Raw genomic sequence first — 27362 nt, forward strand, 5'->3', positions numbered from 1 at the left:
CTTGGCTAGTCTCTCTGGGTCACCTGGATGCCTGGGGATGACCTTCTGCAGTCTTTGGAAACCATAATCGATGGTGGGCTCATTTAAAGCTGGAAAAGAAGAGTAGCTGGACGTGAGTGTGAACCTTAGGCAATTGCTGTTTTAAAAAAAAAAAAAAAAAAAACCACACACAACACGAGGCCCTAAGGCATATTACACAGAAGTCTGGGGGCCTGATCCAAAGCCCAGCCATATCAGAAGAAAAGCTCTCGGTGATTGGAACACCAAAGCCTGTACTGTCCTTAACGTAATAACCTTAATGAAAAATTGGCTCCAATTAAGGTGGGCCACAATCAGTGTGTCTTAGATTATGAACTGTAACAAGATTACTATAGCACCTTATATGTAAGGATCTTTTTCAGTTGTGGTCCTCATTTTACAGCTTCAAAAACTGAGGCACAGAGATGCTACTGTTTTGATCTCCTGCCTCCCAGTACTCCACTCTGCTTATTGAATCATGGGGAGTGGTTCTGCCATTATTTGCGTAATAAACTACATGGAGCTTATGGACAATCCTTCAGTGTAGCTTTAATTTGTTGCCTAATAAAGAGATACAATGATGTCTTCCTGACTAGAACTCAGTGCTGGGGGACTACAGCATGCCCAAACATATCATTTCAATATACACAACAGAAGTGAATTAATGCATTCAGGCCTTTTATTGTGTTTTGTTCCTGCAAATTTTCTAGCAAACACATTCAAGCAGGATTGTTGATGCAAATGGCCAATTTTAAGTGAATGTTGCACACTGTCTGCAAAGGGTCTAAATGAGAGTGTTCACCATGGTAACCTGATTCTGATTAATTAGGCTCATCCAATCAGGCAACAGAAAAATGTGACTTGTCTACTTGCAGTTAGAGCTGGGTGGAACCAGTTTTTGCATCCTCTGAGAATTTGAGATTTTGGGGATATTTTCCTTTCCTGAAAATCTCAACATTTTTTGAGAGCCAAAAAAGTTTCAGTTAAGGCCAACCTTTTCGGTCATTTTCAAGTGTTGCGTTTTGATTTCAATTTTTTTTTTTTTTTGAGAGGTGGTTATAAACGAACAAATTTCAAAATAACAAGTCATTTTAAAAAAAGTCAAAACAGGACCTTTTTGACAATTTCAAAAAAAATTTGAAGTCAATTAGTCTAAAAAATTAGTCAAAATTGATCTTCTCAGGCAAACAATTTCTGTTCCAGTGAATGGGCCTTTTCCAACAAAAAATCCATGGTCAGAAAATTCCTCAAACAGCTCAACTTGAAACCACTCCAGCTTCAAATACTGACTGCTTGTAGAAATCTGCACATAAAAAAGGAAAAAGGTACAGACTGGGAATTTGGTGAATAATTTTAAGATGTAATGAAGGAGCAGTGTCAAGAGACTCATCTTTACGCTATGAGTAGTTCATCTGAGGAGAGATGATCACCATGTTGTTATAAAACACAGGAGCAAAATACATGGAGAAACAAGCTACACAACCAAACTATCAAGGATTCAGGTAACCATGCTTACAGGCAACTATATATTCTTAAAACAAAGAGTAGTCTGGGATATAAATGAAAGAACTGCAAAACAGGACACTTGGGGTATTTATACACTGCAAGTCCAGATCAATTGACTTGGACTTGTGGGGCTTGGACTAAAAACAGCAGAAGAGACGTTCAGGCCAGTTGTCCCTATTCTGATGATTCAAAATTCAACTATGTCCCCCAAATTCATATAGAAACCAACATTGTCTTCTCTAAATCTGAGTATCTGAAGTCTTTGGCCATCTTCAGACACATTCAGATGATCAGTGTTTACTAATAAAATTAAGGATCTGGCTTTTGAAAAGCCTACGTGTGGGTGGTGAGGGGATTAAAATAAATTAATTTAACCAAGTGCTGACAATCTTGCTAAAATTCCTTTAAATGTTCAATGAATAACACAATCAACATGTTCTTAACTCATTTGGCAGAGTCACAATTCAATGGCTGCTTCTTCCATCCTATTGTGCCACTTGTCTCTGTAAAAATGGTCACTTTAATATATGCATGCCATGAAATAAGTGGGGCCAATAACATGACTGAAAGTCCTCTATCCTGGCAGGTGTTGAAAGCACTTAGTACCTGTTGAGAAAGGAACTCCGAACCTTGCAGAATCAGAGTCAGGTACTAGAAGAATGAAACTATCAAGTGACAAAGAATATTACTCTGATCCAGATTTTCTGTTTACCTGCGTCTGTCTTTGGTACAACACCATGAAGGTAAAAGGTCAGATTCCCCACTGAGATACATTTTATATTTACTTTTTATTAAATAATTATGGCATGGCATGAAGTTTAAATATTACAGGAGCTAATCAAGAGGGAATTGAGTAGAGAAAACCCAGACCTGAGAATTCAGTCTTGGCTATACTTAGAATGTCTTTGCTCTCCACTGGGAGCCATTCTGGTTTGCTTAAGGAGTTTAATAATACACATTTCAGCTACCACAGAATCTAAATCCCATTTGAGAAGGGGGGATTTTTTTTTTTTTTTTTTTTGGCCAATAATCTTGAGAATTCATGACAATTCTCTTGAGGGCCTATACATCATTATGTGCCATTTCTCTTCGGAGATTGAGTCTCCACTAGCTTAGGTTACATATCTTGGACTAAGCAAAAGTGATATAAAAGACATAGATTTTAAAAATATATATGTATATATTTAACTAAAAATATCTAATGGGAATATCCAAATCTGTTACTCGAGGAAAGGAACTGGTTACTGCCCAACATTATTTTTTTCCAAGGGATTGACGTGTATATATTTTTATTGTACTCTGATAGTTTAAGATTAGAAGAAAGTTCCTAGATTATATAAAACTCTTCTGAGAAGAATTCAACCATATTACATACATTATATATAGTGCCTTTGATCACAAAGGACGTGCCCAAAATAGCCAAGATGCTCACTTTATTCACCAATGAAATGCAACCATCTCTGAGGTGAAACAAGATACAAATGACTGCTTCTGTATGCTTGGAAATTTATCAGAATAGCTATTCTGCAATTGTTCCCCCTGTGCACACTTGTATTCCAGAGTAAGAGTGATTTTTTTCAATTTAGCTGAATCCATTTTGCATTACTCTAATTCTGCAATAAAAGTGTCCACACAGGAGCTATTCCAAAATAGCTATTGTGGTTTAAATTCACACCCTACTTTATTCTGGATTTGCCTCCAAATGTAGAGAAGCCTAAGGGGCTTTATTCACAGCTTTCATCTTTTTATACATCAAAATATTAGAGGTCAACATTTTGTCCTGAGGTTGACATTTTACTTATCATTGATTGAGACACTTTTTTTTCTCTCTCTCTGCTTATATATATTAATTATACCCACATTATCAAACTCAGTAAAGCTGTTCAACAAACTCTATAAAAAAGCCAGTAATTTCAGTAGATTTTTTGAGTGTTTTCCATAGGACTCTATTAAATGTCCATTGAACCCTGTTGGCTTCAACCCCATTAAATTCTGTACGAGTTTTCCATAATGGGATCCTTATGGAAAAGACCACACATCCCGTTTTGGCGCTGAGAGGAATTTGATGGCTGAATTGCAGCACCCTGAGTGATAGCACTTGAGTGTGGAAATGCTGACAGAACCTCAACTACATCATTGCTAGCACAGCACACTTTGCTAGTAGCCTATTATGAAAACACATTATATGGAGAATATGCACTCCTGTAACAGCACCATTGGGGCATTTAGACTTACCCTTGAAATTTCTCTCTGATTCTTTATACTTAGTTAATATCACTCTTCTTCAACTTGTCAATGCTGCTCTTTTTTAAAAAAATTAAAGTTTCATCAAGTTGAACATTAAATTACTATTTGATTGTGTATTAAATATTGAAGACTTTTCTCTAATCATGGGGAATCATTTATAATAGATTTGGATAGTCTTGTGGTTAGAACACTGGGCTGGAACTCAAGACACCTGGGTTCAATTCCCAGACTTGCCACAGACTCCCTGTGTAACCCTGGGCAAATTGCTTAATCTGTGTCCCAATTCCCCAGTTGTAAAATCAGAGTAACAACACTTCCTTTCATCTGTTTAGATTGTAAGCTCTGCATATGGCCTGGCTCTTACTATGTCTGTGCCCGGCACAACGAAATCCTGAGCTTAGTTGGGGTCTCTAGGTTTGATTTTAGTATGAAAGTATAAATAATAATAATTATAGGCATGCCTTGAGCCAGCTGTTCAGTGCTTCTAACACCACATTACTCTTAATTAGCATCTTTCATCTGAGGATCTCACAACATGTTATAAACATTAAAGCTCAGATTTTTAAAAGACATCCAACTCCTATTGAAATCTAGGGGTCAGGCACCTACATACCTTTAAAAATCTGGGTCTAGCACAATTGGATTCTGATCCTATTTGGAGCTTCTAAGTTCTGTCATAATACAAATAATAATAAGAGAAGATCTACATCTCTCCCACTCTATGATCTTCTGGGGATGGTGTTACGGCCTATGTGTTTCTTAGGAATATTGCCTGATGGAGGTTGAATGCAAAGAGTATTTCTTTAAAGAAAGGATTCTCCACTTTTTCATGGTGTGGACCACAATTGAGTAGAGAGGTTGCCTCATAGACCAACTTCTCTTCCTGTCTGCCACCACACAGACCACCCTCTCCCCCAAATAAACTGGAGCAACCACAGCAAATGCTTATAAAGAACATCAAGGAAGAATTTAAGACATTTTTAACTTCTTTACTCTGCACAAGAGAGGCTTTCTTGAGCTTGGCTATATTTCCCTTCCCTCACTGTTGTATGTGCCCGTTGACTGCCATCCTACACCCAACAAGTGGCTGCATTTTACTGGTGCTGTAGGTGAAGTTTGTAAAGCACTAAGGCCACAAAAAGAGCTAAAGAAATATAAAAAAAAACCTTTGCATTTCTTTATAGCATGATCAAAACAGACTTGCGTTCTCACAACCATAAAGAGAGAAAAATAAACATGTTATTTTCATAGCTTGGAGGTTGTTTTTGCTGCTATTATCAGCAGCAATTACCTGGGGGAATTCATTACACCCTTAATGGCTGTGTTTATCATTTTGCCTAACATGATGGGAGAACTATAAGTCCTTGGATAAATAGATTGAAAAGTTTTCTAATTTTACACCAGCTTATGTACTTCTGCACCTTCTGATAAAATGCTATTTTGTAACATATGGCAGTAAGCACTCACTCGCTCTTCAGTGAATCTGAGCAGATATCTCCATGCCGATAACAAGAGCCAAATAAGATGATTATATTATCCTCTCTCTCTTCTGCTATTTGTCATGTACATCTTTATGTTCTCTTTTGAAATCACTAATTAACATGTCAGAGAGCTGCACTACAGTTTGACTTCAACCCTCTATAGATGGCACAAATAAGCCCTGCACATAAAACATAGACCTACAAAAAGGGAAATAATTTCACCATAAAAGAAATACATTGCTGTTTTATGCTTTTCCCCATCATTAAGGCCCCAGTCCTGCAAACACTTAAGCATGTGAGCAATCCCATCAATTGGATTTTCAGTTACACATGCATTTATCTCTTTTGCAGGATTAGGCCTAAATAAGTAGGAAGTGCCATAGAAGAACTTAAATTTTCAATCTCTGACTCATGATACGCTCAAGAATTAACGCATTCTCCCCTTGTCAATTTCATAGCAGACCCGACCCTGGTCCTGCAGGTCCTGGTCCTTTTGTGAGTGAAATCAATGAGAAAGCTCATTTGCATAAGGGCTGCTAGGACCGGGTCCCTTATGGGTTTTTCGATCTTGTTTCTGTACAATACAATTACTTTTTCATGCAGATTTGAGATCACAATCACTTGGGTTTCAGTTACTTATCTGCTCGTTAAAGAAGCTGTGCTCAGTGTATTGAGAGCTCAGCTTTATTCTTCCTCGGAGCTAGGTGAATCAGTGCAGTGTCTTTGAAGGGAATTTGCTTACAAAAATTAATGGCTAGAGTCTTACCTATTGAGGCTGTTCTGGTGCAAGATCAGAGTCAGGCCCTAATCATCTTGGACCCAGTCCAAAGTCCATTGAAGTCATTGGGAGTCTTTCCATAGACTTCAGCAGGCTTGGATCAGGGCCCGACAGTGTAAGCTCATTGAGCCAAGGATTGTTTTGTTATTTGTCTGTACTGCACCTAGCAAAATGGGGCCCTGATCCTTGATTGGATTTCCTAGCTGCTATGATAATACAAGTGAACAAATACATTACTAAGTAGTAATAACCATGAAAGCTTGTAAAAACACATTAAAAATTAAAACAAAAATTGTTGCTTTTTTAAAATAAGACATTTTATAAATGTATAAAAATATCAACATTTCATTGAAAAATTTCCAATTTTTTTTTTTTTTTTTTTTTTTTTTTTTAAACATTTTGACCCGCTTTCCAGGTGGTCAAAAAACTGCAAAATCATTAATGAAAAGTTTCTGGGTTTTTTTCAGATTGAGAATTGAATTATTTTGCTGAAAAAAATGTCTAAAATGTGATATTCAAGAAATTTTTACTAGCTCTAATAGTAACAATAGGTTTTTAAAGACAAAAATCATTGCTTAAATTCTCAGCAACCTAAATAAAATGTTATTACTAAGTAGTAGTAAGTAGTAAGAATTACTATTAGTCATATATGTAAACCTCTAAAACATGCTACCATTTTCCAGCCACTTGTATTAGGAAGTAAAGCTTTAATGGATATAATGACAGCAAACGAAGGTACTTCTTTAGTTGCACTGGTTTCTCTTTCTAGAGCTATAGATTTCTCTCCATATATTAACGTTCTGCTGCTGGCAGAAGTAAACGTGGGGCAATAAGCAAGTTGACAATATCTATTTAAAAATAAAAAAGCAATCAAGATTTATTTTGCACTCAGCTCATTGGCTTCTTTAGACCTAAGACATTCTGCCTATTCCTTGGGGCCATCCTGAAAATAAGAGGTTACCCCCAGTGAGAGAGAAATGTAAAATAAATACTGTTATAAATAAAACATCTTCCAGTATGCAAAGCAATGCTATCAAATTACTGTACACTTAATATATCTAGAGAGAGAGCCATACTATATCAGCATGAGCTTTAATCTGCAAAAAATATTAACATGTGGAATAATATTCCCTTAAAACCTCTACGCAGTGATGAAGCTATCTCCTTACACTTCCAAATGCTCCAAATAGCAGAACAGTTTTCAAACAGAGAGTAATCGATATTACTGAAAGGAAGAGACGCTCATGGTCCAGGCCTCCACAGTAAATCACATTCACCTACCGGTGTAAATAAACCTGCCCGGGGCTCCTTTGCAGAACTGTTTGGATTTATACGATAATGTGACTTCGACGACGCCAGGAATGTGACGAGGAGGGGTCTGGACTCGAATGGCATGAGGTGTGATCAGCTGGGAAGTAACAAGAGAGAAGCAATTATGGGATGTCTGAGTTTTTCCCACTGCCCCTGGTTGTGTTTCTCAAGCAAATGCAACTGTTTACTACTTTCTAGGACTTGGCCAGATTGCATCAGACCAGTGGTCCATCTACTCCAACATTCTTTATCCAATCATGTGCAGCACCAGCTGCTTCAGAAGGTGCAAGAAACCCTGCATAAGGCAATTTATAGGATAAACTGCCTACAGAGAAAGTTTCTTCCTGGCCCCTATCAATTAATTATTGATTTATGTCCTGAAACTTGAAGGTTTGTTTCCCTTCCCAAACTCTTGGCATTTTCTTTAAATCCTCACTGTAACTCTGTATATTCTTCATATCCATATAAACATCCAGTCCTTTTTTTGAATCCCACTAAGTTCATGGCCACAATGATATAACGTGGCAAAGTATTCCACAAACTGAACGTTGGGTGAAAAAGCTTTCCCTTTCATCAGTTTTAAAGTAGCCATCTTTCAATTTCACTGACCGGCACTTGGTTCTTGTATTATTATGAGAATGGGCAAACAGTAGTTCCCCATCTACCTTCTCTACACCAGCAATATCTATCTTCGGCTCTGCAATAGCAAGGTACTTTTGCCTACCTCACTCCATACAAGCATGGTCCCAAATACAACTTGTAGCCCATCGAAGAAATTGTCTCCTATAATGATCACCATTGCTCCCCCTGTAGTCCAGCCTTCGCTTGGGCTAATAGCTTTGATGCATGGTGTGGCTAAACGAAAAAGGGATAACAGAATGGTAGGTTATTTTTCTCACAACTGGTTTTGGAGCCTAAGTCAGGCCATTGAGTGGATAGGCAAAGCTGTTATTTGCACAAACAAACTGCACTGATGCAAATCATGGCTTATAGATACTTTGCCTGTCAACTCTAGGGAGGTTGCACTACTGCAGATGCATTGCTAGCTTGAATCCCCAGTGCAGTCACGGCTAGGACAAGTACGCACAATTCGTTCACCCATGAAGGCTGCTTACCATTCCAAGGAACCAAAAATAAAATAATTGTTCTCTGCCTTGCTAGTGTTAATTACTCGCCTATTCATTACTGGCACTTAACATGGTGTCATTAAAGCCTAATAGGCCAACTGTAGTGTGTGTAAAAGTGAAATGCTTAAATGATTGTGCAGAGGCTGTTTTAAAAATTCTCATTAGCATACGATCACACAAGAGCAAAAAGAAGGCTATAGGGGGGATGTGTTACAATTTACTGTGTTTATCAATGGGATAAAAAGCTATGGAAATATCTTGTGTTTCCTCCAGTTCCTATCAAGAGACAATTTCTAATAATTTTCTTGACTTTATGGAATAGATTTTTTTTCTGCTCTCTTCCATATGTTCAAGGCCTCTGGACTATACATCCCATCAGGAACCCAATATGGTTTCCAGGCCATAACCAAAGTCAATCCATCACTCTATTCCCAATGTTGACAGGGTCAGAGGTGGAGGGGAACTTTGGCAGGACTCCAAAAACATGAGACTCCTTTGAACAGCCAGTCAATCACATCCAATCAGTCAAGGAAAAACTGGATGGCTTCCTAGGCTTGGAATCCTGGGATTTTCCTTCTACCATTTCACTGCCCGCTGGGGGGGAATTAACACCGCTCCAAATTCTTTACTGATTCAATCATTTTCCTCCAGTTCATTTATTCTTCTTTAGGTTGATACAGGGCACATTTAAGAAGGGGGATAACAAAACACTGTAATGAAATAATAGCCTTGCTTGTCTCTTCTACTAACATCACAAACTCTTCTCACTTTCACAGGCTGCAGGGAGATTGGAAAAGGGGGGAGGAGGAAGACACAGATAGGAGTTTTTAGTTATTTTAAGTAGTGCCTGTATTGAAGGAGGTGGAGTTTGTGGAAGGGGCAGGGATGGAGAGAGGAGGGGTTTACCCACTTTGAAGCTTAACAGATACAGGTATTGGTAATTGCTTTAATATACCCCAAGAACCGTCCCCTCCACGACTGCAATTCCTGCTTAGCCAAACAAACTAAAACCAATTAGTGTCAGTTTCCTTCTGCGCATTGTTATGCTTTGCACACAGTTTGTTTAAGGGAACCACTGACACTTTTTCATACATATCTTGCACTGTAATGTTTCTGTTTAAGAAAGATGTCATGTTACTTCATTTGCCTGAAATCAAGTCTAGGCCAAGCTGAGCTGTAAGTCTGAAATTCGTAGCTAATAGTTACAGAGTTTTTCGTCTTCACAGCACTGTACCAACTAACCAAAGAATAGACCAAGCGGGAGGGGGGCAATCTTTTAAATGTAGAAGGATCAGATTTTGCACGCAGTAGAACCTTTTTTATTTTGTTCATCTTTCTTCTACAAAGCCCCTGAGGTTTTGCAGCTCCCTCCACTCCCACCAAAACAAACAAAAATTCAAGTGCAGAGTGCGTGTGTTTGTTTTCATTGGTGTACCATAGTCCAGATGAAGTTCCTTACCTTCTGAGGGGTCAAGTCTCCTTGCCCTCCGTCCATGTTTAGAGTTGTTATGAACAAACATGTTGTCAGACACCGCCAATACATGTCCATCAACATTCACTGTTGTCGATAACACAACCTACCAAAAAAAAAAAAAAAAAGGCAGGTAAATTTCTTGTTTCAATATTCAGCTTTTGATGTATTTATTATTCAACTGAATTAAAATCCTGTTCTATTTGTAAAATATAATCATGTCCTACAGGGTTTATTATCCATTGAGGGGAAAGTATTATCAGCTTCTATTCTGTGCCTTCATTCCATTTAACATGGCATCCTAAGGGCCATATGCTAGCCTCAGTGTACATGAGATAATGAACCAGTGACCAGAGATGGTCCTAGGTTTAGTTACCTGTGATGCATTGGAGCACAGAGCTCTGTATGTATAGACCATGAGGGCAGATTGCAGAGCACCAGAATAATGCACATATAGAAGCACAGTTGTCTGCTATACTACGCACACGTGCATCATAGGAAATCAAACTTACAAGCAACAGCTCCTAAAACATTGGTCTCTATAGGCGGCAAGTTTAGACTTGAAATTAGATGCAGGTTTCTAATCATCAGAGGAGTGAAGTTCTGGAACAGCCTTCCAAGGGGAGCAGTGGGAGCAAAAAACCTAGCTGGCTTCAAAACTGAGCTTGATAAATTTATGGAGGGGATGGTATGATGGGACAGCCTAGTTTGGCAATGGACTGATCATTGATTATTGGTGGTAGATATGTCAATGGCCTAAGATGGGATGTTAGATGGAGTGGATTCTGAGGTATTACAGAGAATTCTCTCTTAGGTGTCTGGCTAGTGAGTCTTGCCCACATGCTCAGGGTTTAACTGATCGCCACATTTGGGGTCGGGAAGGACTTCTCCCCAGGGCAGATTGCCAAAGGCTCTAGGGGTTTTTCGCCTTCCTCTGTAGCATGGGGCACGGCTCACTTGCTGGTGGAGTCTCTGTACATTAAAGTCTTTAAACCATGATTTGAGGACTTCAATAATGCAGTCATAGCTCAGGGGTCTGTTACAGGAGTGGGTGGGTGAGGTTCTGTGGCCTGCATCGTTTAGGAGGTCAGACCAGATGATCGCATTGGTCCCTTCTGACCTTAGAGTCTACGAGTCTATAACTGAGCTAAACAGAAACTTCCATTAGCTGCAAGGGATAGGAGGGCCTGTTTTTCAGAAGGCAGGCACGCAGTACTTTCTGCAAATCAGACCCCTTTAAGGTGTCTCAGGTTGGGCATCCAAAACTTGTGGCATTCAAAATCACTGGTCACTTTTGAAAATCTTGCCCATTATGTCCAATCCCGCTGGGTTCTAACAAGACACAAGTAAACTGCTAGAGGAAATAATATTTGTTTCTCAGTCTCATTTAGATATCTCTTTAAAACAAAATCTCCTAAGCTATACATTTATTAAACCCAGAGATGCGTGTGTCTTCAAACCACATATATTTTAAAAAATCCTTCATGTTAACAAATCTGAAGAACGTGCATCTCATTAGAATTTTGAAGTCCAAATCCTCAGCTGGTCTAAAACTGGTGTAGCTCTGTTGGCTTATTTGCAGCTAGCTGTTAAGGATCTGACACTGAGTGAGTGCATGAATTTTCAAAGATGCAATTGTCATGCTTTAAGTAAAAGAATTTTAGACTTTAATTGTTGATAAACTGTATTCAGCACACAGCAGGGAAACCCTGCCCTCCTGCAGGATTTTGTTGGTTTAAAGAATGCTCTCTCTCTCTCTCTCACTCTCTCTCTTTTTTTATGACAAGGTTAATTCATTCCAAAAGGCTCTTGTCATACTGTACATTAATACTTCTCATGCATTCCTGTCACAAAATGTGTTGCTTTTGTGTGCCAATTGATTTCATCATTGCACATTTGGGTGGAGTGAGACTCTGTTCCAAAGTGAACATTTCCCGCATGACATAGCTGAACCCACTCAGATGCACTTCATTATTTTCCGTTAAACAATGGAAATAAATTTTAATCTTTCACTGGCCAGCACAGACCACACTATGGCAACGGGGGAATAGACCTGAATCATTCCAATGTCTGAAATATTTACGACAAGATTTTAAATTGTAACCAAATGTAAATCAAAAGTATACCCCGTATATACACATGCATTTATATACATATATATAATATATAAATACCCAGCCACACACAGAGAATGTTATATATTCACACACAATATACAAACACTCAGTCACGCATGCACATTATATTTTATATTATTAATACATACAAATATAATCCTACACATTACAGGTGTGTGAATATATAGGTATCTGTATTATACACAAAAAGAGAGGATATAGATGATCTACATTCCATTTACAATGTTCTACTGATCCCTGAAACACAAGCGATAACTTCCAGACAGAAGTCACAATCTTGCTAAGTGCTGAGCACTCCCGAATCCCATGGTGGTTGGCATTACTGACACTCCCTTAAGAACTCTCATTTTGTCCCTTCTCAGGTTCACCACTGGGGTGACACTTTCCACCTCACAGGATGGAGCCTGGAGTAAATAAATAAAGCCTTCCTCAGATATGGGCCCAAATCACAGAGTTTGGGTCTGGATCTGAACTCTCTGTGTTTTGGAGGTTTTTGGAATTGGGTTTTGGTTTCGGCCCATCTCTTGGCATTACTGCAATTCAGCAAAAGAGAGCTTATGTCTTCTTTACTATGACTCTCTTGGTTCACCTATTTATCTGTGCTATAGAGTAAGAACGTTTTAGATTATGGAGGTAAAGTTACTGGAGCTCCAGATTTAGCTCCGCTCAGTCCTCTTTGCCTGGCAAGGACAATCAAACTGTTTTATACTGAACATTAAAACTCAATGTTTTTAGAATAAAAGGAAGCAGAACGTGCATTCCACCATAGTCTCTAACTCCCAGGCCCTCCCCGTTCACAAGCCAACAACTGCTTTCCCCCAGTGAGTATTTCCTGGGTCATGGAGGGTGACCCTTTCCATCTGGAATCAATCAGTCAACTCCTGACAACTTCCTGAAACACCTCACTCCATTTCCTGTTCTCTCCCCCTTCTCTCTTTCCCCCTGGTTTGCTTCACTCTTCAAAACTACAGGCCACAGCAGCTTAATGTTAGAGGGTCAGACACAGTTAGACTCCAAAACACTACACAAGGACACCTTTGACCTTCAAAAATCTTTACATCTTAGCTAAACAAATCAAGGTCAACATTTCTTACCATTACCTTGTTAACCATTTATATGCATTTTTGCCAATGCCCTTCTGAACACATATCCATCAATACCACTTGTTCTCCCAAGATCGTAAAACATGGTGAGCTTTGTTTTCTTTATGTGCATTGAGTGCTGGTGAAAGGTGCCGGCCTGACTCCCCCGGAGATTTAAGTCCTCAAATTTATCCACAGCACAGGCAAGTTACCTCTGCCAATGTGTCTGATTCCTTATAGGATCAGATTATTCCTACGGGTGACATGGTAGTTTGGCCACTATGTCCATTCAGTTTATATCTGCTCCAAAGATCAACAACTAGTGCCAAAACCTATTGTGGCTTTGATAGACCCTTGCCCATGGGAAATAGACTGAGAACACCAAATTATTTACATAGACCATCACACACCCTTTTGGGTGATGGCTGACCTGGGCTAGATTTTAACCAGTTACATTGAAGCAAAAGATTCTGCATCCCAATTCCTTGAGTCATCCAATTCCCCAAACTGTAGTTTAGAAGAAAATGAAGAGTGTAGTGACCTGAACAGTTAGAATAAAAAAGAACAAGGCAACACATTCACAGATCTGAACTTAGGTTCCAGCTAGAATAATGGAGAGATATTTGTGGTCTTGTAAGTGGGGTTTTCAGCAGTTTTTAAGATTCTCTTTGCTAGTCTGGATGGTTCCTTTTTACTGGCCTCAGGTATTAGTTAATTATTCCCCTGCAACATTCAAAAACTGCATTCACTACATCCCTGTGCTAATCTCATTTCTTAGCTTGATTACTGTAATGCACTCTGGTTGAAGACCAAACTAAGGCTTCAACTACTGCAGAGAATAGAAGTGCTATCCATGTTTGATACATTAAACCTGGGCTCTCTCTGCTGCACTGGCCTCCCTTTTGCTTTCGAACATGATTCAAAGTGCTAGTTTTAATTTACAAATCTTTATCTGGCTACCTTAGAGACCACCTCTCTTACACACCCCTTCTGACAGCGAAGATCCGTCTAGATGGTTTTGATTAACAATCTCAAGATTTAAACCTTGGACACTAGCAGCTGGACATTCACAATGGAGAGTCCTTGTTAATTCAGTCCCCTTGTCAGCAGTCGATGTATGTGAGGGTGATGATGAAGGAGGATTCCTTACCTATCTTGAAGTTGCGTTGTTAGGAAAACAAGCTAATATTGTAAAGTGCTTCAAGATCCTCGGATGAAAAGTACTGTAGAAGTAAAGCAATCTCTCCTTCATATGCACATTATATCTATCTCTGTGCGCACGCGCACACGCGCACACACACACACACACACAAATATGCTCCACTCCAAATTATATATATACACATTTAAACAAACACAGGGTTGTACATGTACAATATATATTGCTTTTGTATCCCTAAACACACACATTTTCATATGTTGGCACACACACCAGGCATACATACATTTACATACATGTATCATCTCATCACTGTGGAAATCATCTCTAAAAACATAAAAATCCTGTTACCATTCCAAGTGAGGAAAAAATTATTTATGACACTTTACATCTGGAAACAATATTACATTCCTGATACACTTTCCCTTTTAACTGTGCAGTCACAGTACCTTGTTTTAATTTTTCCAAAAGAACAACTACTACATGGATATTTTTTTTATTATTTTCCACCTGGATGGAAGCTATACACTTACACACACAGCCTCATGCTGCTGTCTTCACTCAGGTAAGATTCCCACTGAGATCAATGGGAGTTTTGATAAAGGGAGGAGTTCAGAGTTAGATGCTTAATGTGATGTGTTTGCTGTATAGTTGAACTGGGGATGGGTTTAACAGCCATTAGAAAAATGCCAGCAACCTCTCTCTGCACCAAACTTCCATTGATTTCAGTAGGAGTTCCACATTTAGACTCCGATCCAACAACGAATGCCATGCAGGCACAGAGGACTATCTGCATGGACCTCATTTCATGGACCTAGAGCGCCCATAGGTTCTAGCATGTTAGAACTTGTGGATTAATTCTTAGCCAAAGTGAGCTTTCCTCACATACACAGGGATGATCTGAGCCAACCAATCTGGGGTCACAAAGACATCTCCCCAGGAATATACCTTGGTTTTTTCCCCCCTTTCCACCTCCCTTTGGAGCACTCAGAAGGGGAAAACCCATTAGGGTATATCCATTTTAGCTGAAGTGCCTCATCGCAATTCAACAGAATTACCGTCCCCCATTAAGTAGTGGTTATTACCATAAAGTATCATTGGACTTAAATCAAGATCCCTGGGAGAAGTCCTCATTAAGTGGAGTAGAGTGTATCAAGTTTTTTTTATGCTGTTCTTGGGGGAATTGCCCTCTGAGAATATAATGATGATGGATATGGTGGCATTATGAAAGGGACCAGATCTTCAGCAAGTGTAAACTAGCCTAGCTCTACTGAGGATCTCATCTCAAATGACAAATATTTTCATTAATAAATATACTGATGAGCTGAGTTTGCTAGAATTTATGGGGCCAATATTTGGCAGCCACTGAGTACTTGTGAAAATATTTATCAGTCCCAAAAGTTGCATGAGTTTTAGTATCTATGGCAAGTGACTTCACCCTGAGGAGGGTAACTGATGTAAGTGAGCACCAGAGAGTGCATCACTGTTGTTATAAACTATAGTTTGGGTTGTATTTTATGACAATGCACGGACTTTCAACCTACATTACCACAACCCATTGGTGAGCATATGTTACAGGTCCCCATATCTGTGCCCAAGACAGAGAGGATGTGAATCATTACGACCCCAGTTACAGAGCCTTGGCTCTTTTGTGTAAACTGTAGCAGTTTATCCTTTTAGTTCTCAAAGTCCCCAGTCTAATCCCTGGTGTGTCAGCCAAGAGGATAGCCCTCTCTCTCTCTCTGAATATTTCTCACAATCAGATTCCCCCCTCCAGAATTCTGGTTTTGTAAATAGTACATGTCACTTCTAAAACCTCAGCCAAGTATTTCCAAGCACTTTACAAACATTAATTAAACCTCACAACATCCCCATGAAAGATTATTACACCCAATTTGCATATGAATAAAAGAGCATACTAGATGTTCTGACTTGCTCAAGGTCAAAACATGAGTCAAGGGCTGAGTCAGAAACAGAACCCAGGAGTCCTGGTTTCCATCTCCTGCTCTAGCCATTAGGTTGCATGTAAGAAAGATGTGTGATATCCACAATAAATGACACCTCTGTTGGAAATAATTTAAAATAAAATAATCACAAACCATTTAATTTCTGAAATAGATAGTTTGTCTCAACAGTAGAAAATTGACTCCAGTATTGGTCAAAAAGGCCATAAGTCAAGTGATTTGCATTATGTCTTTGAAGCTTCTGCTCAGTAGCAAAGCACATTTCAAACAGTTGATGAGATCACAAACCATCTGGTGTTGCTCTCAAAACTGAAGAACTATTCTTAAAAAACAAGAAACAAAAAAGCAACCCTTCCTCCCCCCGAAAACCCCCCCACACTCTGTAGGCATCTGGAGATGCATTAAATTTACAATTCAGTGTTAATTTAAGCTGTTTGTTTTTCTATTTTTTTAAACAGGTGCGATATAAATGAAATTAACTTTTACTTTACTTTTTTTTTTTTAAATCTATCGTAACAGTGCTGTATAATAGCTAAGGCTTTTACCATTCCTATAAATAAGCTGGAGTCTATGCCCTGGATCCCAACACCCTTAAACTTTGGTTATGATCCAATTCAAGCCCAAAGTCTGTGGTTCACACTCATTTCTAATCATAACCATTATCTTGAGACTCTTCCAAGATATAAGTAACCTAGCCTCTTGTGCTTGAAGAATTCAGTAAAGCATATCATACAGTGCAACTTTAATCTACATTGTCTATGTTTGTGTGTTAACACCAAAGCCTGAGTGTGCTTCATGCTTTTTAACACATCACAAATTCAGAAGAAGTCTTCACATAAAACCCAGTCAATTTCAAGTGATAAAACCAGGTCAAATCAGAATCATGTCAGTGTGTGGCAGGGTACTGTCATTGTGTTATCTGTTGTTGTTGTTGTTTTTTTTTTTTAAACAGTGTCTAGTACAATGGGTCTCAAATCCCTGCGTGGGAGCCAGTAGGTGCTACCACAATAGAAATAAATAAATAAGGCCCCCATCCAACAAATATTCATGCACAGTGTATTAACCTTGTTCACATGAGTGACCCCACTGAAAGCAATTTACATATGTAACTAAAGTTAAGTACATGTGTAAGTGTTCATAGGATTAGGGCTTTAATAATACTAAAAAGCCCTACTAAGAATTTATTAAGAAAACCCACAGATTCTGTAGATCTGGTTCACAAATAAAACCTAATTAATTAAATCATGGAAATCAATAAAATAGCCCTTTGTTTCCTATTTTTACCTAGAAGTCAGACTCTGCTTCACACAGTTACGATGGTCTTGCATTTCTAGGATTGACAGCTGTCCTTTCTAACCTAATAAAAAAACCTAGCACATTCATTACCTTTGTTGATGTAAAGCTTACCAAGTGGAATGAAAATGAACATGTGTTTGGAGTGTGAGAACACTACCAATATTTTGGAATGACTCGCATGTTTAAACTTTTGACACCATGTGGACTTGCCGGCAGCGTCTGTCTGACACCGAGGCAGATAAAACAGGTGTTTGCACAAATTAAAAACAAGAAAAGAACTAGGTGGAGCTAGAAGATGAGAATTGCCATCCGAGTGCCCTTTGTATCCTGACCCACTGCACTACTCTTAAGAAAATCATTGCCCACCCTAATTTTCTGTCCTTACCTAACCTAGATCTGCATGGAACTTATTCACAATAGGATTTAGCTATTTAAAAAATTTCCCTTATCCATGAACACACATAAATTTCTAGTTTTATTACAAATTAGGAACTCAGCCCTGAAAGCTCGTGAACCTAGATACACAGTTCTGAGCAAACCTGAGCTAAGATCCTGCTCTCACTGAAATAAACAAGATTTTGCCATTGCTTTCAATGGGAACGCATTTATTATTTTGTATCGAAGTCATGCTAGCATCATGATTTTGACATAGAACTAGAGAAACCTAGTGGCTCTGACTAAGTCTCTTGATGAGTTTTTGGGTCAAGGTCAAAGGGTATATACCCATGTGGTCTGAGAGCTTAAGTAAGCTCTGTGAAACAATACTGGAGAATTTCATTTTGCCCCCATTTTCAGGCTTGGCATACAGCAAGGTAGAAGACCCAGATGAGGAGTCATCTATCTCAGTTCATTTTCATAAGCTGCTGATTATGATACACAGTTCAAAAGCAATGGAGAGGCATGCCAGGCAGATGGGTTCAAGGCATTCTGTTAGTAACCATGTGAATGAGTCAGGCTGATTTCAGTCTCCTTGTTCCATGTTCAACTGGAAATTTAAATGCATTCAGGCTCCATAACATCACTATCTTGGAATCAAAGTCAAGGGACTCAAACCAGGAGTAAGGCTGATGGCTAAAGATCAATCTCAGCAAGAAAATCTGGATCCAGATCCTAACTTTTCCACAGTTTAGGACATGATCCGAAGCCAGGGGTTCGGTTTCACCTACTGTAGAGATGGGGCACATGGCAAAGGATTGACACTAGATCTGAATCTCTCTAAAGTTTAGGTGTTCTTGGATGCAGAGTTTGGCTTTGGGGCAGTCTCTAACCAATACTATTATTATTTTATTGCAGTAGTCTCTAGCAGCCCCAGACCCACTGTTCTAAGCACTGTACAAATACAGAATGAAAAGACAGTTTCGTTTCACTACATTCCAAAATCATTTGCTCTTGGTCAGTCTCTGTACTTGCTGGCTCCCATTTATGAGTCATAAGATTTTTCTTCCTCGCTCAGATTTTTCTGGAATCTTGGCAGGCAACATCTGGGATCAAAATAATACTCTCTGCTCCTTTGCTGATGGGGTTGCCATTAAGACGTCAAGGTTCATTTGCTGTCTCCAAGGTATCATCAGCATGCCCTAAACTTAGACTAGAAGATAACTATAGAGTCTCTGAACCTCCTGAGTGGTAATTAGAATTAGTCTATTTACTACCTTATAAATAAATATTTTTTCCCAATAAAAATTCAACAAAAATGAACAGGTTTTTTTTTTTGTTCTTTACATTTGTCTCTGAGGTTTGCAAATCAAAATCAAAATTTGTTTTCAGGAATCAGAATAGTCAATGAAAATCTGAAATAATTTGACAAAGGTACTTTTTTGTGAAAATTTCTATTTTGTGGGGAAAAAAGCCATTTTCTGTGGAAAAAAATATTTTGATGGAAAATTTTCAACCAGCCCTAGCAAATAGTTTGGTGTATGAGAAGTCTTTAATGATGATGGCCATTTTATACTGCCACTATAAATGTTTAGTGCTTATATGGCTCTTTATGTGCCATATTTTCAGGAGTTCAGAACCCAGCAGCTCTCATTTTGGGCACCTAAATTAGTGGCCACATTTTCAAAATGCTCAGCAACTAGCAGTTCCTATTCTTCTCAACCTGGCCCTTCATCTTCAAAGCACTTTACAAACGCCGAGTGTCCAGTCCTGCAGCCCTTACTTACATGAGTAGCCCCGCCAAAGTCAGTAAGATTATTCACGTGAGTAAGTACTGCAGGATTGAACCCATTAACCTATCCTTACCACATACCTTGTAAGTAGGCATGTTTAATTCATATTTTACAGATGGAGAAACTGAAGCATAGAAAAGTTATTGGGACATGATCAAGGCCACACAGCAATTCAAAAGCAGAGCTAGAAGTCTAATGCATGAGTGCAGGTTTGCAGTCCCATCCTTTTTCTTCTAGCATCATTGCCTTTCCCAACTAGACCATGGCTGCCTCTGCAAAGATTCTGCAGTAGCAACTTGGCTGAGAATTTTGTTGATGGTACATGAGTCGGAGTAGAATCCTGCTCATTCTCCCCAGTTGTATTGGCTTTCTATTAGGGCTGTCAATTAATTGCAGTTAATGCATGCAGTTAATGCAAAAACAAATTAACTAGATTTAAAAAGTCGCAATTAATCACAATTTTCATTGCACTGTTAAAGAGTAATAGAATACCAATTCAAATTTATTATAAATAATATTTTTCAATTCACTTCAAGTAAGTCCACTCAGTCCTATTTCTGGCTCAGCCAGTTGCTAAGACAAACAAGTTCATTTACATTTATGGGAGATAATGCTGCCTGCATCTTATTTACAATGTCACCTGAAAATGAAAGCAGGTGTTCGCATGGCACTGTTGTAGCCAGCGTTGCAAAGTATTTACATGCCAGATATGCTAAACATCCGTATGCCCCTTCAGGCTTTCACTTGCATGCGCTAAAGGTTCACATTATTTTGTTTTTGAGTGCAGTTATGTAAAAAAAAAAAATAATTCTACATTTGTAAGTTGCAGTTTCATGATAAAGAGATTGCACTAGAATACTTGTATTAGGTGAACTGAAAAATGCTATTTTTTGTTTATCTTTTTACACTGCAAATATTTGTCATCAAAATAATATAAAGTGAGCATTGTACACATTGTATTCTGTGTTGTAATTGAAATCAATATATTTGAAAACATAGAAAAACATCCAAAATATTTATAATACATTTAAATTGGTAGTCTATTACTGTTTAACAGTGCAATTAATTGTTATTTTTTTTAAATCATTTGACAGCCCTATTTGTTTTTATTTCTATATATTTTGGGCATAAGAAAAATGCCTATAACTGCAATATCTACATACCAAAGTTAACGAACTAAGCCTCGCAAAACTCCCATGAAATATGATCCCCATTTTACAAATGGGGAGACTAAGGCACAGAGGAGCAGCGAGATTTGCTCAAAGGGCTACACAGGAAGTCTGTGACAGAGTCAGAAATAAAATCCAGTTCTCATAAATTCAAGTCTGGTATATCAGCCAGACAACCAATCTTCCACTAGCAAGCTGATTCTCTGTCACCAACGATAGAACAGATGATGAAAGGAATGACATAACACTAATATCAATAATAAATAATAACACCACTTACTTAGATAGTTCTTTGCATCTGCAGTGCTCAAAGGGCCCAATTCATCAAAGCCCTTGAGCATGTGCTTAAGTACTTTCCTGAATCAGGGCCAAAGAGATTTACAGAGGTACGTGAGCTGTATTATCCCTATATACAGGTGGAAAATCTGAGGCACAGAACTTGCTCAGAGTCGCACAGAACGTTAGTGGCAAAATCAGGAACAGACCCTAGGTCTCCGGACTTGCAATTCAGTAACCTAATCACTAGACTCCACTGTCTCTCTGTACACGGGATACAGAGGATCCCTTTTTTTAAGGTCACATTTATACGGTGACCTCTAGGACGTCCCTTTCTAACCACAGAAGTGCTCTGAAATGCCTCCAGGGAGCATTAGAAATTTTTTAAATTTCTGCGGGGGATGAATTACAGGTGTGGTATTTATTTATTAAACCTAGTTGCTTAAAAGATTAGGGGTGAGAGAGGAGAGACTGTCTGCCTTTCTCCTCACCAGTGTTTGCAACCTGACACACTTCACCTCCCTCTGTGTTTTTATTAGCTGGTATTCTCAATACATCAGCGACAGCTATGATGAAACCAGTGGCAGATTTCTCTGCAAAGCAGCTGGGTCATTGTCCCATGGGTCTTGTTGCTTTGCCGTGCGCGATCTTAAAGTGACCATGACTATTTTGGCTGCTGTTTTTAAAGAGGCTGAAAGGGAGGGTATGCAAGAGTTAAAAAGCAGGGAAGAGTGGGGACTAGAAGGGAGGGTTGCTTGTGTACCATGTACAGAGCTACTTTGAAAAATTCTGAGGCATCTAAGTATCACAAACATGATCCCTGCTGTGGGTGTGAGTGCTTTGCCCGAGGGTGTCAAATCAAATATCCACCGCTGGTTGGTACAGGGCATTGACCCCCTCTTGGGGATTCGGGGGGGAGGGAGGGAGGCTTAAATGCAGCAAATGAGGAAAATCTTTAACAATATCTGATGTGGTTTATCATTTACTGTCATCTCGTTTATTATGAACAATATGGGTGGAAAAAAAAGGAAAAGAAAGAAAAGCAGACAACTTATTTAATGTCAAGTCTCATAACACTTACCTGGAAACGTCTCATGTCTCTGGGGTTCCCTGCAGTTTTCAAACAATTCTGATTGCACTTGAGGAAAAATTTCAAGAAGAATCTGCAAAGAAAAAGCACTGTGTCACTTCTATTAACAACAAACTAGTATCTAGAATTATTTACCTCTTTTGCATTGATACAACTGTGCATCATAGTGATGTAGCTGAGGGTATATATACAGACTGTCTTAAAAACTTAAAAACAAATCACATTTCTTTCTGAAATTTGTGTTTACTTATAAGTAACATTTAATGTGATTATAATTGAAATAGGAAATTAAATATCTTATTTGAGCTAGGTCCTTAGTTGATGTCAGCCAGCCTTCCTCCCTGTAGCTACACCCATTTATATTAGCTAAGACTCTGGCATTCTGTTTTTTCCTCACTTTGTCTATTCTTTGTGTTTAGCCATTTTCTCTGTTTCCCCTATTTCTTCTGTCATCTGTGTAGGTCTTTTGTGCACTAACATTGGAGGATAAAGCTATTGTAAAAACCATAACATTTGGCAGGGCAACTCTGGGACAAGTTCAGGAAAGACCTGAAACTACTTTAAACTCATTTAAAAAAAAAAAAAAAAAAAAAGCTGACCAGATTTCATGTTGACAGTGCCCTTTTAGTTACTCAGTTTTTATTAAATATAAACAGAACTGTTGACAGCTCAAATTACAATCTTACATAATAGTAGGAGAGAGGGCGACAAAGGCAGAAGTGAAAGGAATATAGCAGAGCCAATGCAGAATATAGGTGATGTCTTAAAAATATACATACTGGTGTTATAAAAGTTAATTATTTTTTTCTATCAAATACATCATTCCTTCATGCTTTACAATTCTGCATGGTTGTAGTTTGTCATTTATATAAGTTGTGTCTCCAGCGCTCTTGACAGAAATTTCCAAACGTTATGAACTACAGTGCTTGGATCTTGCACAACCATGAAAAGCTATCACTAGAGAGCCGTTTCTCAACAGGCCCTTGAGTACAAAAGTGTTCCATGTGAATAAGCAAATCCTTCTCATCTCTAATAATGGACACACCAATTAGATTCGTGAATTTCGGAAGTGTAAGAGGCTAACATAGTGGTTTGCAAACATTTGCACTTTTCAGATAAAAAATGCCCCCAACCATGCTATCATGATCCCGAAGTGACAGACGAGAAATATTTAGTGTCCTCCATTGTGAATGTGAACAACTTCCGTGATTCTGTTCTAGTAGCACATTTACATATGGAGAACAAAACAGGTTTTAATGGGACAAGAAAAATAGTGAAGGCTATGAGGATGAGGAAGGAAACATTAGTATTGAAGAAAGATTTTAAATAGTTGAAGAATTGGCATGGAATACAGTGAACAATTTATTTATTTATTTCGCTTGCTGAGTGCTTTTCTTTAAAAAAAAAAAAAAAAAAAAAAATCAGCTTTTGCAGTAACTTAAAGTCCCAGGTGAGCTAGGCCTATTTCCCTTTCTGTTACTATGACAACGATTTTTTACCGCAGTCCCAAAGTCCCTTCTGAACTCACACATTCATGCCTTGAATTAGAACTTTAAAGGAGAAAGATGTATATTTTCCAGGCTTTACCAACAACAAAATAATAATAATAATAAAAAACCAGAAATCAGCTTTGCTTCCTCACCTCACTTTATTTTCACCTCTCAAACATCAACCCCCCCAAACACACAAGAAATATGTAAGAATCTGATTCCTTTGTATGCATCTCAAAAAACAACTACAATCCCACCCCCAAAACCCCGAAGAGATTAGAAACATGGTCCGCACCAAAAATACCCTCCTATGGGGTTCTGCTACATTAAATGGTCCCATTATTTTTAAACCAGTAAGAACCTTTTCTGACCTTTTTTCTCATTTGTTTCACAAAGGCAAACTAGTACTTTATCCCCATCATTTGCTGCTAGCTTTCCCTTGCTTACAATTACAGAACCTCCTTGGCTCTTTGTGTGATGTAGATAAAGGTAAAAGCACAGTGTCCATACTGCAGTCTCTTTCCACTTAGGTATTCAAGTTCAGCAGTGAAAGATGGATCAATGCTCTATTGTCAGAGGGCAACTTCTATGAACAGAGCTCTAGTCACCTGGGTGTACATAGAACCAAAAATCATACAAAACTTCATGTCTTACGAGCAGAGCTGAGCTAATGCAACAAAAACATATTCACTAATATTCTTGCAAGAATAAGTTATGTTGATTCCCTTTGCTGAATCATGACCCCTTTTACTTTGAATGATTTTGGTGAGAAAGATTTTATTTGCAAATATGTTTCCAGAAAGGAAAAGCATTGTGCATACTAGTGAATGTGAATATTTGCAAGTTCAAGCCAGAAACGTTCTACTTGCAAACACTCTTTTTGCTGCATTCAAACAATTACAAATACTTGCAGATAATCTGCAAACAGATAAAAGGACTCCTCCCGTTTAGGAAATTTAGGTCATCCAAGCAGGGAAAACAAACAATGCCATGTGACCAAAGCGAGCCACTATCCCGCACAAATACTGGAGACCATTTACCAACAAACCATGAGCTAACTAGTAAGAGGAATGGCAAACAAAGGCTTAAGAATCATGACCTGTTCACAGATAACATGCAAACAGAAATAAGGGCTAAATTAATCAGAAAAATTATTTCCAACTTCAATTTTTTTCATCTCTCTCCATCTAGGTTCCAAAGAGACAGAAATGCAACCCAAGTAGAGCCAAAAAATCATAAGACTCTAAAAAGTCCATTGGAAATCTCACAATGCCAATTTAAGTTACCTTGGAAAGTGCTAAGATACTAAAGTGATGTGTGCTATGCAAAACTGATCGATCGATCAGTAGGCAGATTGATAGATAGGCAATTTTAGTTATGTTTCACAGTAACTACGACAAGGCTCTGTCTGGCTGAGTGGGCATGAACAAGTTCTATATTTTACGTCAACCAAACCCAAAATAGTTGGAGCCAGATCCTCAGCTGGTGTAAATCAGCAGAACTCCATTGAAGTCTAAGACACCAAATGAAGATCTAGACCATAACGTTTTATGGTTTTGTTTTGTTTTGTTTAAAGAAAACCATTCACTGCTCCTTATAGCCCTGATCACCACCTATGAGATACCAATGGCCATCCACTCTCATTGACCTCATTGGAATGGAGACCGTTCAGCATTCCACCACACTGGCCCAAGATACTCAACAACAACTAGTGATTTACAGGGCCCAACCTGAGACATTTTAAAGAAGCCTAATTTTCAGGAAGTGCTGAGAATCCACCCTCTGAAAATCAGACTCCTTTAAAGTGGCCTAAGCTGGGCACCCAAAATCATTAGAGTCACTTTTGAAAATCTTGGCACTGCTATTTAATATTTTAGCATTCTAGTATCATGGCTTATAGCATTTGTATTTTCTTTAGAGCCGACTGGATATACTAATGTGCTTAATGTTTTCCTCCTGGTTTTTGATTTATTTAAACACATGCACAGAGGAATTTTCATCTTTCCTCCAGTTGAATCAGGTCACTCACTGTCTCCTTTCAGATATTTTCCAGTCAATTTTAACTGCAACTGGGCACCCATATAAAGTATTTGTCCTGTCATTATATATACACATATATATGTTAAATGGTTGCACCTGGGAAAGGCATTAATATTTATTGAGACATTACAATAAAAATGACTTTTTTGGTGGGGGAAACAAAGAGGAGGCACTTAATGAAGTTGATTTAGGGGTAACAGGAGAATTACAGAGGGGCTTTATTAATTTTTTTTAATTAGAATCATTAGCAACTTTTTGGACTTGACCCACACATGCATCAAAAAAAGAAAAAAAATGACCCTATTTCGTAGCTGGCCTTTGCTACATTAAAAGGACCATGCTAGCTATGGCTTTAGCAGATGATTCACTTTCCAGCCAAGAAGTGAGAGGTATGGCTCATTCTTACCGTATATCAACATTCGAGGCACTGAGGGACAAGCACGCTAACTTTGAATGGCTGCCTCTAAATATTCTGGCAGGGCTATAGAACAGTTGGGTATTTTTAATGCACATACATCAACAATACTTAAGAGATGTTTTGGGCCACCATTTTTTAACAATCTTTTTTGTTCCCCCACATATTAGGTTCCTATGTCCACAACCAGAGAGTGCCTTGGAGGTGTCATGTTGGAAGACCCTATACATACTACCAAAAATCTGTTTTAGTTTCCTGCTGTCACCAATTATTGATAAAGTCTTTTACCTCTACCTGGCTCTGTATGCAGAAACAAAGAATGGTCTAATGGATAGAGCACTGGACTAGCACTTAAGGGACCTGGATTCAGTTCTCAACCAGGCCACAAACCCCTTGTGTGACTTTGGGCAAGTCACTTAATGGCCTGTGTTATACAGTAGGTCAGATTAGGAAATCACAGCGATACCTTCTGGCCTTAGATTCTATGAATCTACCCTGTACCTCCATTCCCTAGCTGTAAATTAGGGGCAGATATGGTCTCTTAGTGGGTGTATATTGAGCTAAGCACAGATCTCAGCTGGCATATCTAAGCACTAGTATAATACTACTAACAAAATAATTATTAAAAAAAACCCATGAAACCAAATCCCCTCTACAAAATGCTTATAATCTAAAGAGCTGATCCTTTGAGATGTTGCTATCCCGCAGCTTCCATTAACCTCAGAGCTGAGGGCATTCAGCACCTCAAAGGACCGTGGTTTAATGGCACGAGTACATACAGCAGAGGAAATAATGGAATGCAACATATGAACATTATAACTTGTGGCACTGAGGACCAGGCAGGATTTTAGCAGCCAGTGGAAGGAAAGGGAGGGCACTTAGCACATCCCTTATTTGCAGTGTTCAAATCACATTCAGCCAGGCTCAGTAGAGAGTTCCTGTTTTGCCTCTGCAACTCCCTGCAAACCAAATGGCTGCAGAGAGGGCCTCTTGTTCTGCATTTGCTAGAGTGGGACAGAATCTAACAGGTCTTTTCCACCACTCACTCTCCCAATTCCTTATGAGCATGGTGTAGCATTTCACTGAGAATGATTCCATGCAACATGGCAGTGGTAGTGGGGTGTGACTGTGGAAGC

At 38.6% G+C, this 27362-nt stretch overlaps 1 protein-coding gene and 1 long non-coding RNA gene across 7 annotated transcripts in view; one reads left to right on the forward strand and one right to left on the reverse strand.

Moving 5' to 3' along the window:
• The window catches only part of EBF2 (EBF transcription factor 2), a 160183-nt gene that overhangs the window by 20937 nt on the left and 111884 nt on the right, over positions 1-27362 (reverse strand). For all 4 annotated transcript variants that reach the window (XM_067543717.1, XM_067543718.1, XM_067543719.1 and 1 more), the window contains exons 7-11: positions 22273-22354; positions 9928-10045; positions 8066-8196; positions 7312-7438; positions 1-89 (exon numbers count right to left, since the gene is read on the reverse strand). In XM_067543717.1, coding sequence (XP_067399818.1) covers positions 1-89; positions 7312-7438; positions 8066-8196; positions 9928-10045; positions 22273-22354 — 547 coding nt within the window. The remainder of the gene's footprint in view (positions 90-7311; positions 7439-8065; positions 8197-9927; positions 10046-22272; positions 22355-27362) is intronic.
• On the forward strand, positions 31-26580 carry LOC137150055 (uncharacterized). 3 transcript variants are annotated; one of them, XR_010918886.1, is made up of 4 exons: positions 31-112; positions 1222-1520; positions 2111-2267; positions 26397-26580. It is a non-coding gene; the product is annotated as an uncharacterized lncRNA (long non-coding RNA). The 3 variants fall into 3 exon arrangements; XR_010918885.1 differs by lacking the exon at positions 26397-26580 and adding an exon at positions 7180-7241 and having other exon boundaries at positions 2111-2274; XR_010918884.1 differs by lacking the exon at positions 26397-26580 and having other exon boundaries at positions 2111-3286.

This window comes from Emydura macquarii, unplaced genomic scaffold (assembly GCF_026122565.2).
Source record: "Emydura macquarii macquarii isolate MOO-44397 ecotype Brisbane River unplaced genomic scaffold, CSIRO-AGI_Emac_v2 contig_967, whole genome shotgun sequence".
NCBI classification, from domain to species: Eukaryota; Metazoa; Chordata; order Testudines; family Chelidae; genus Emydura; species Emydura macquarii.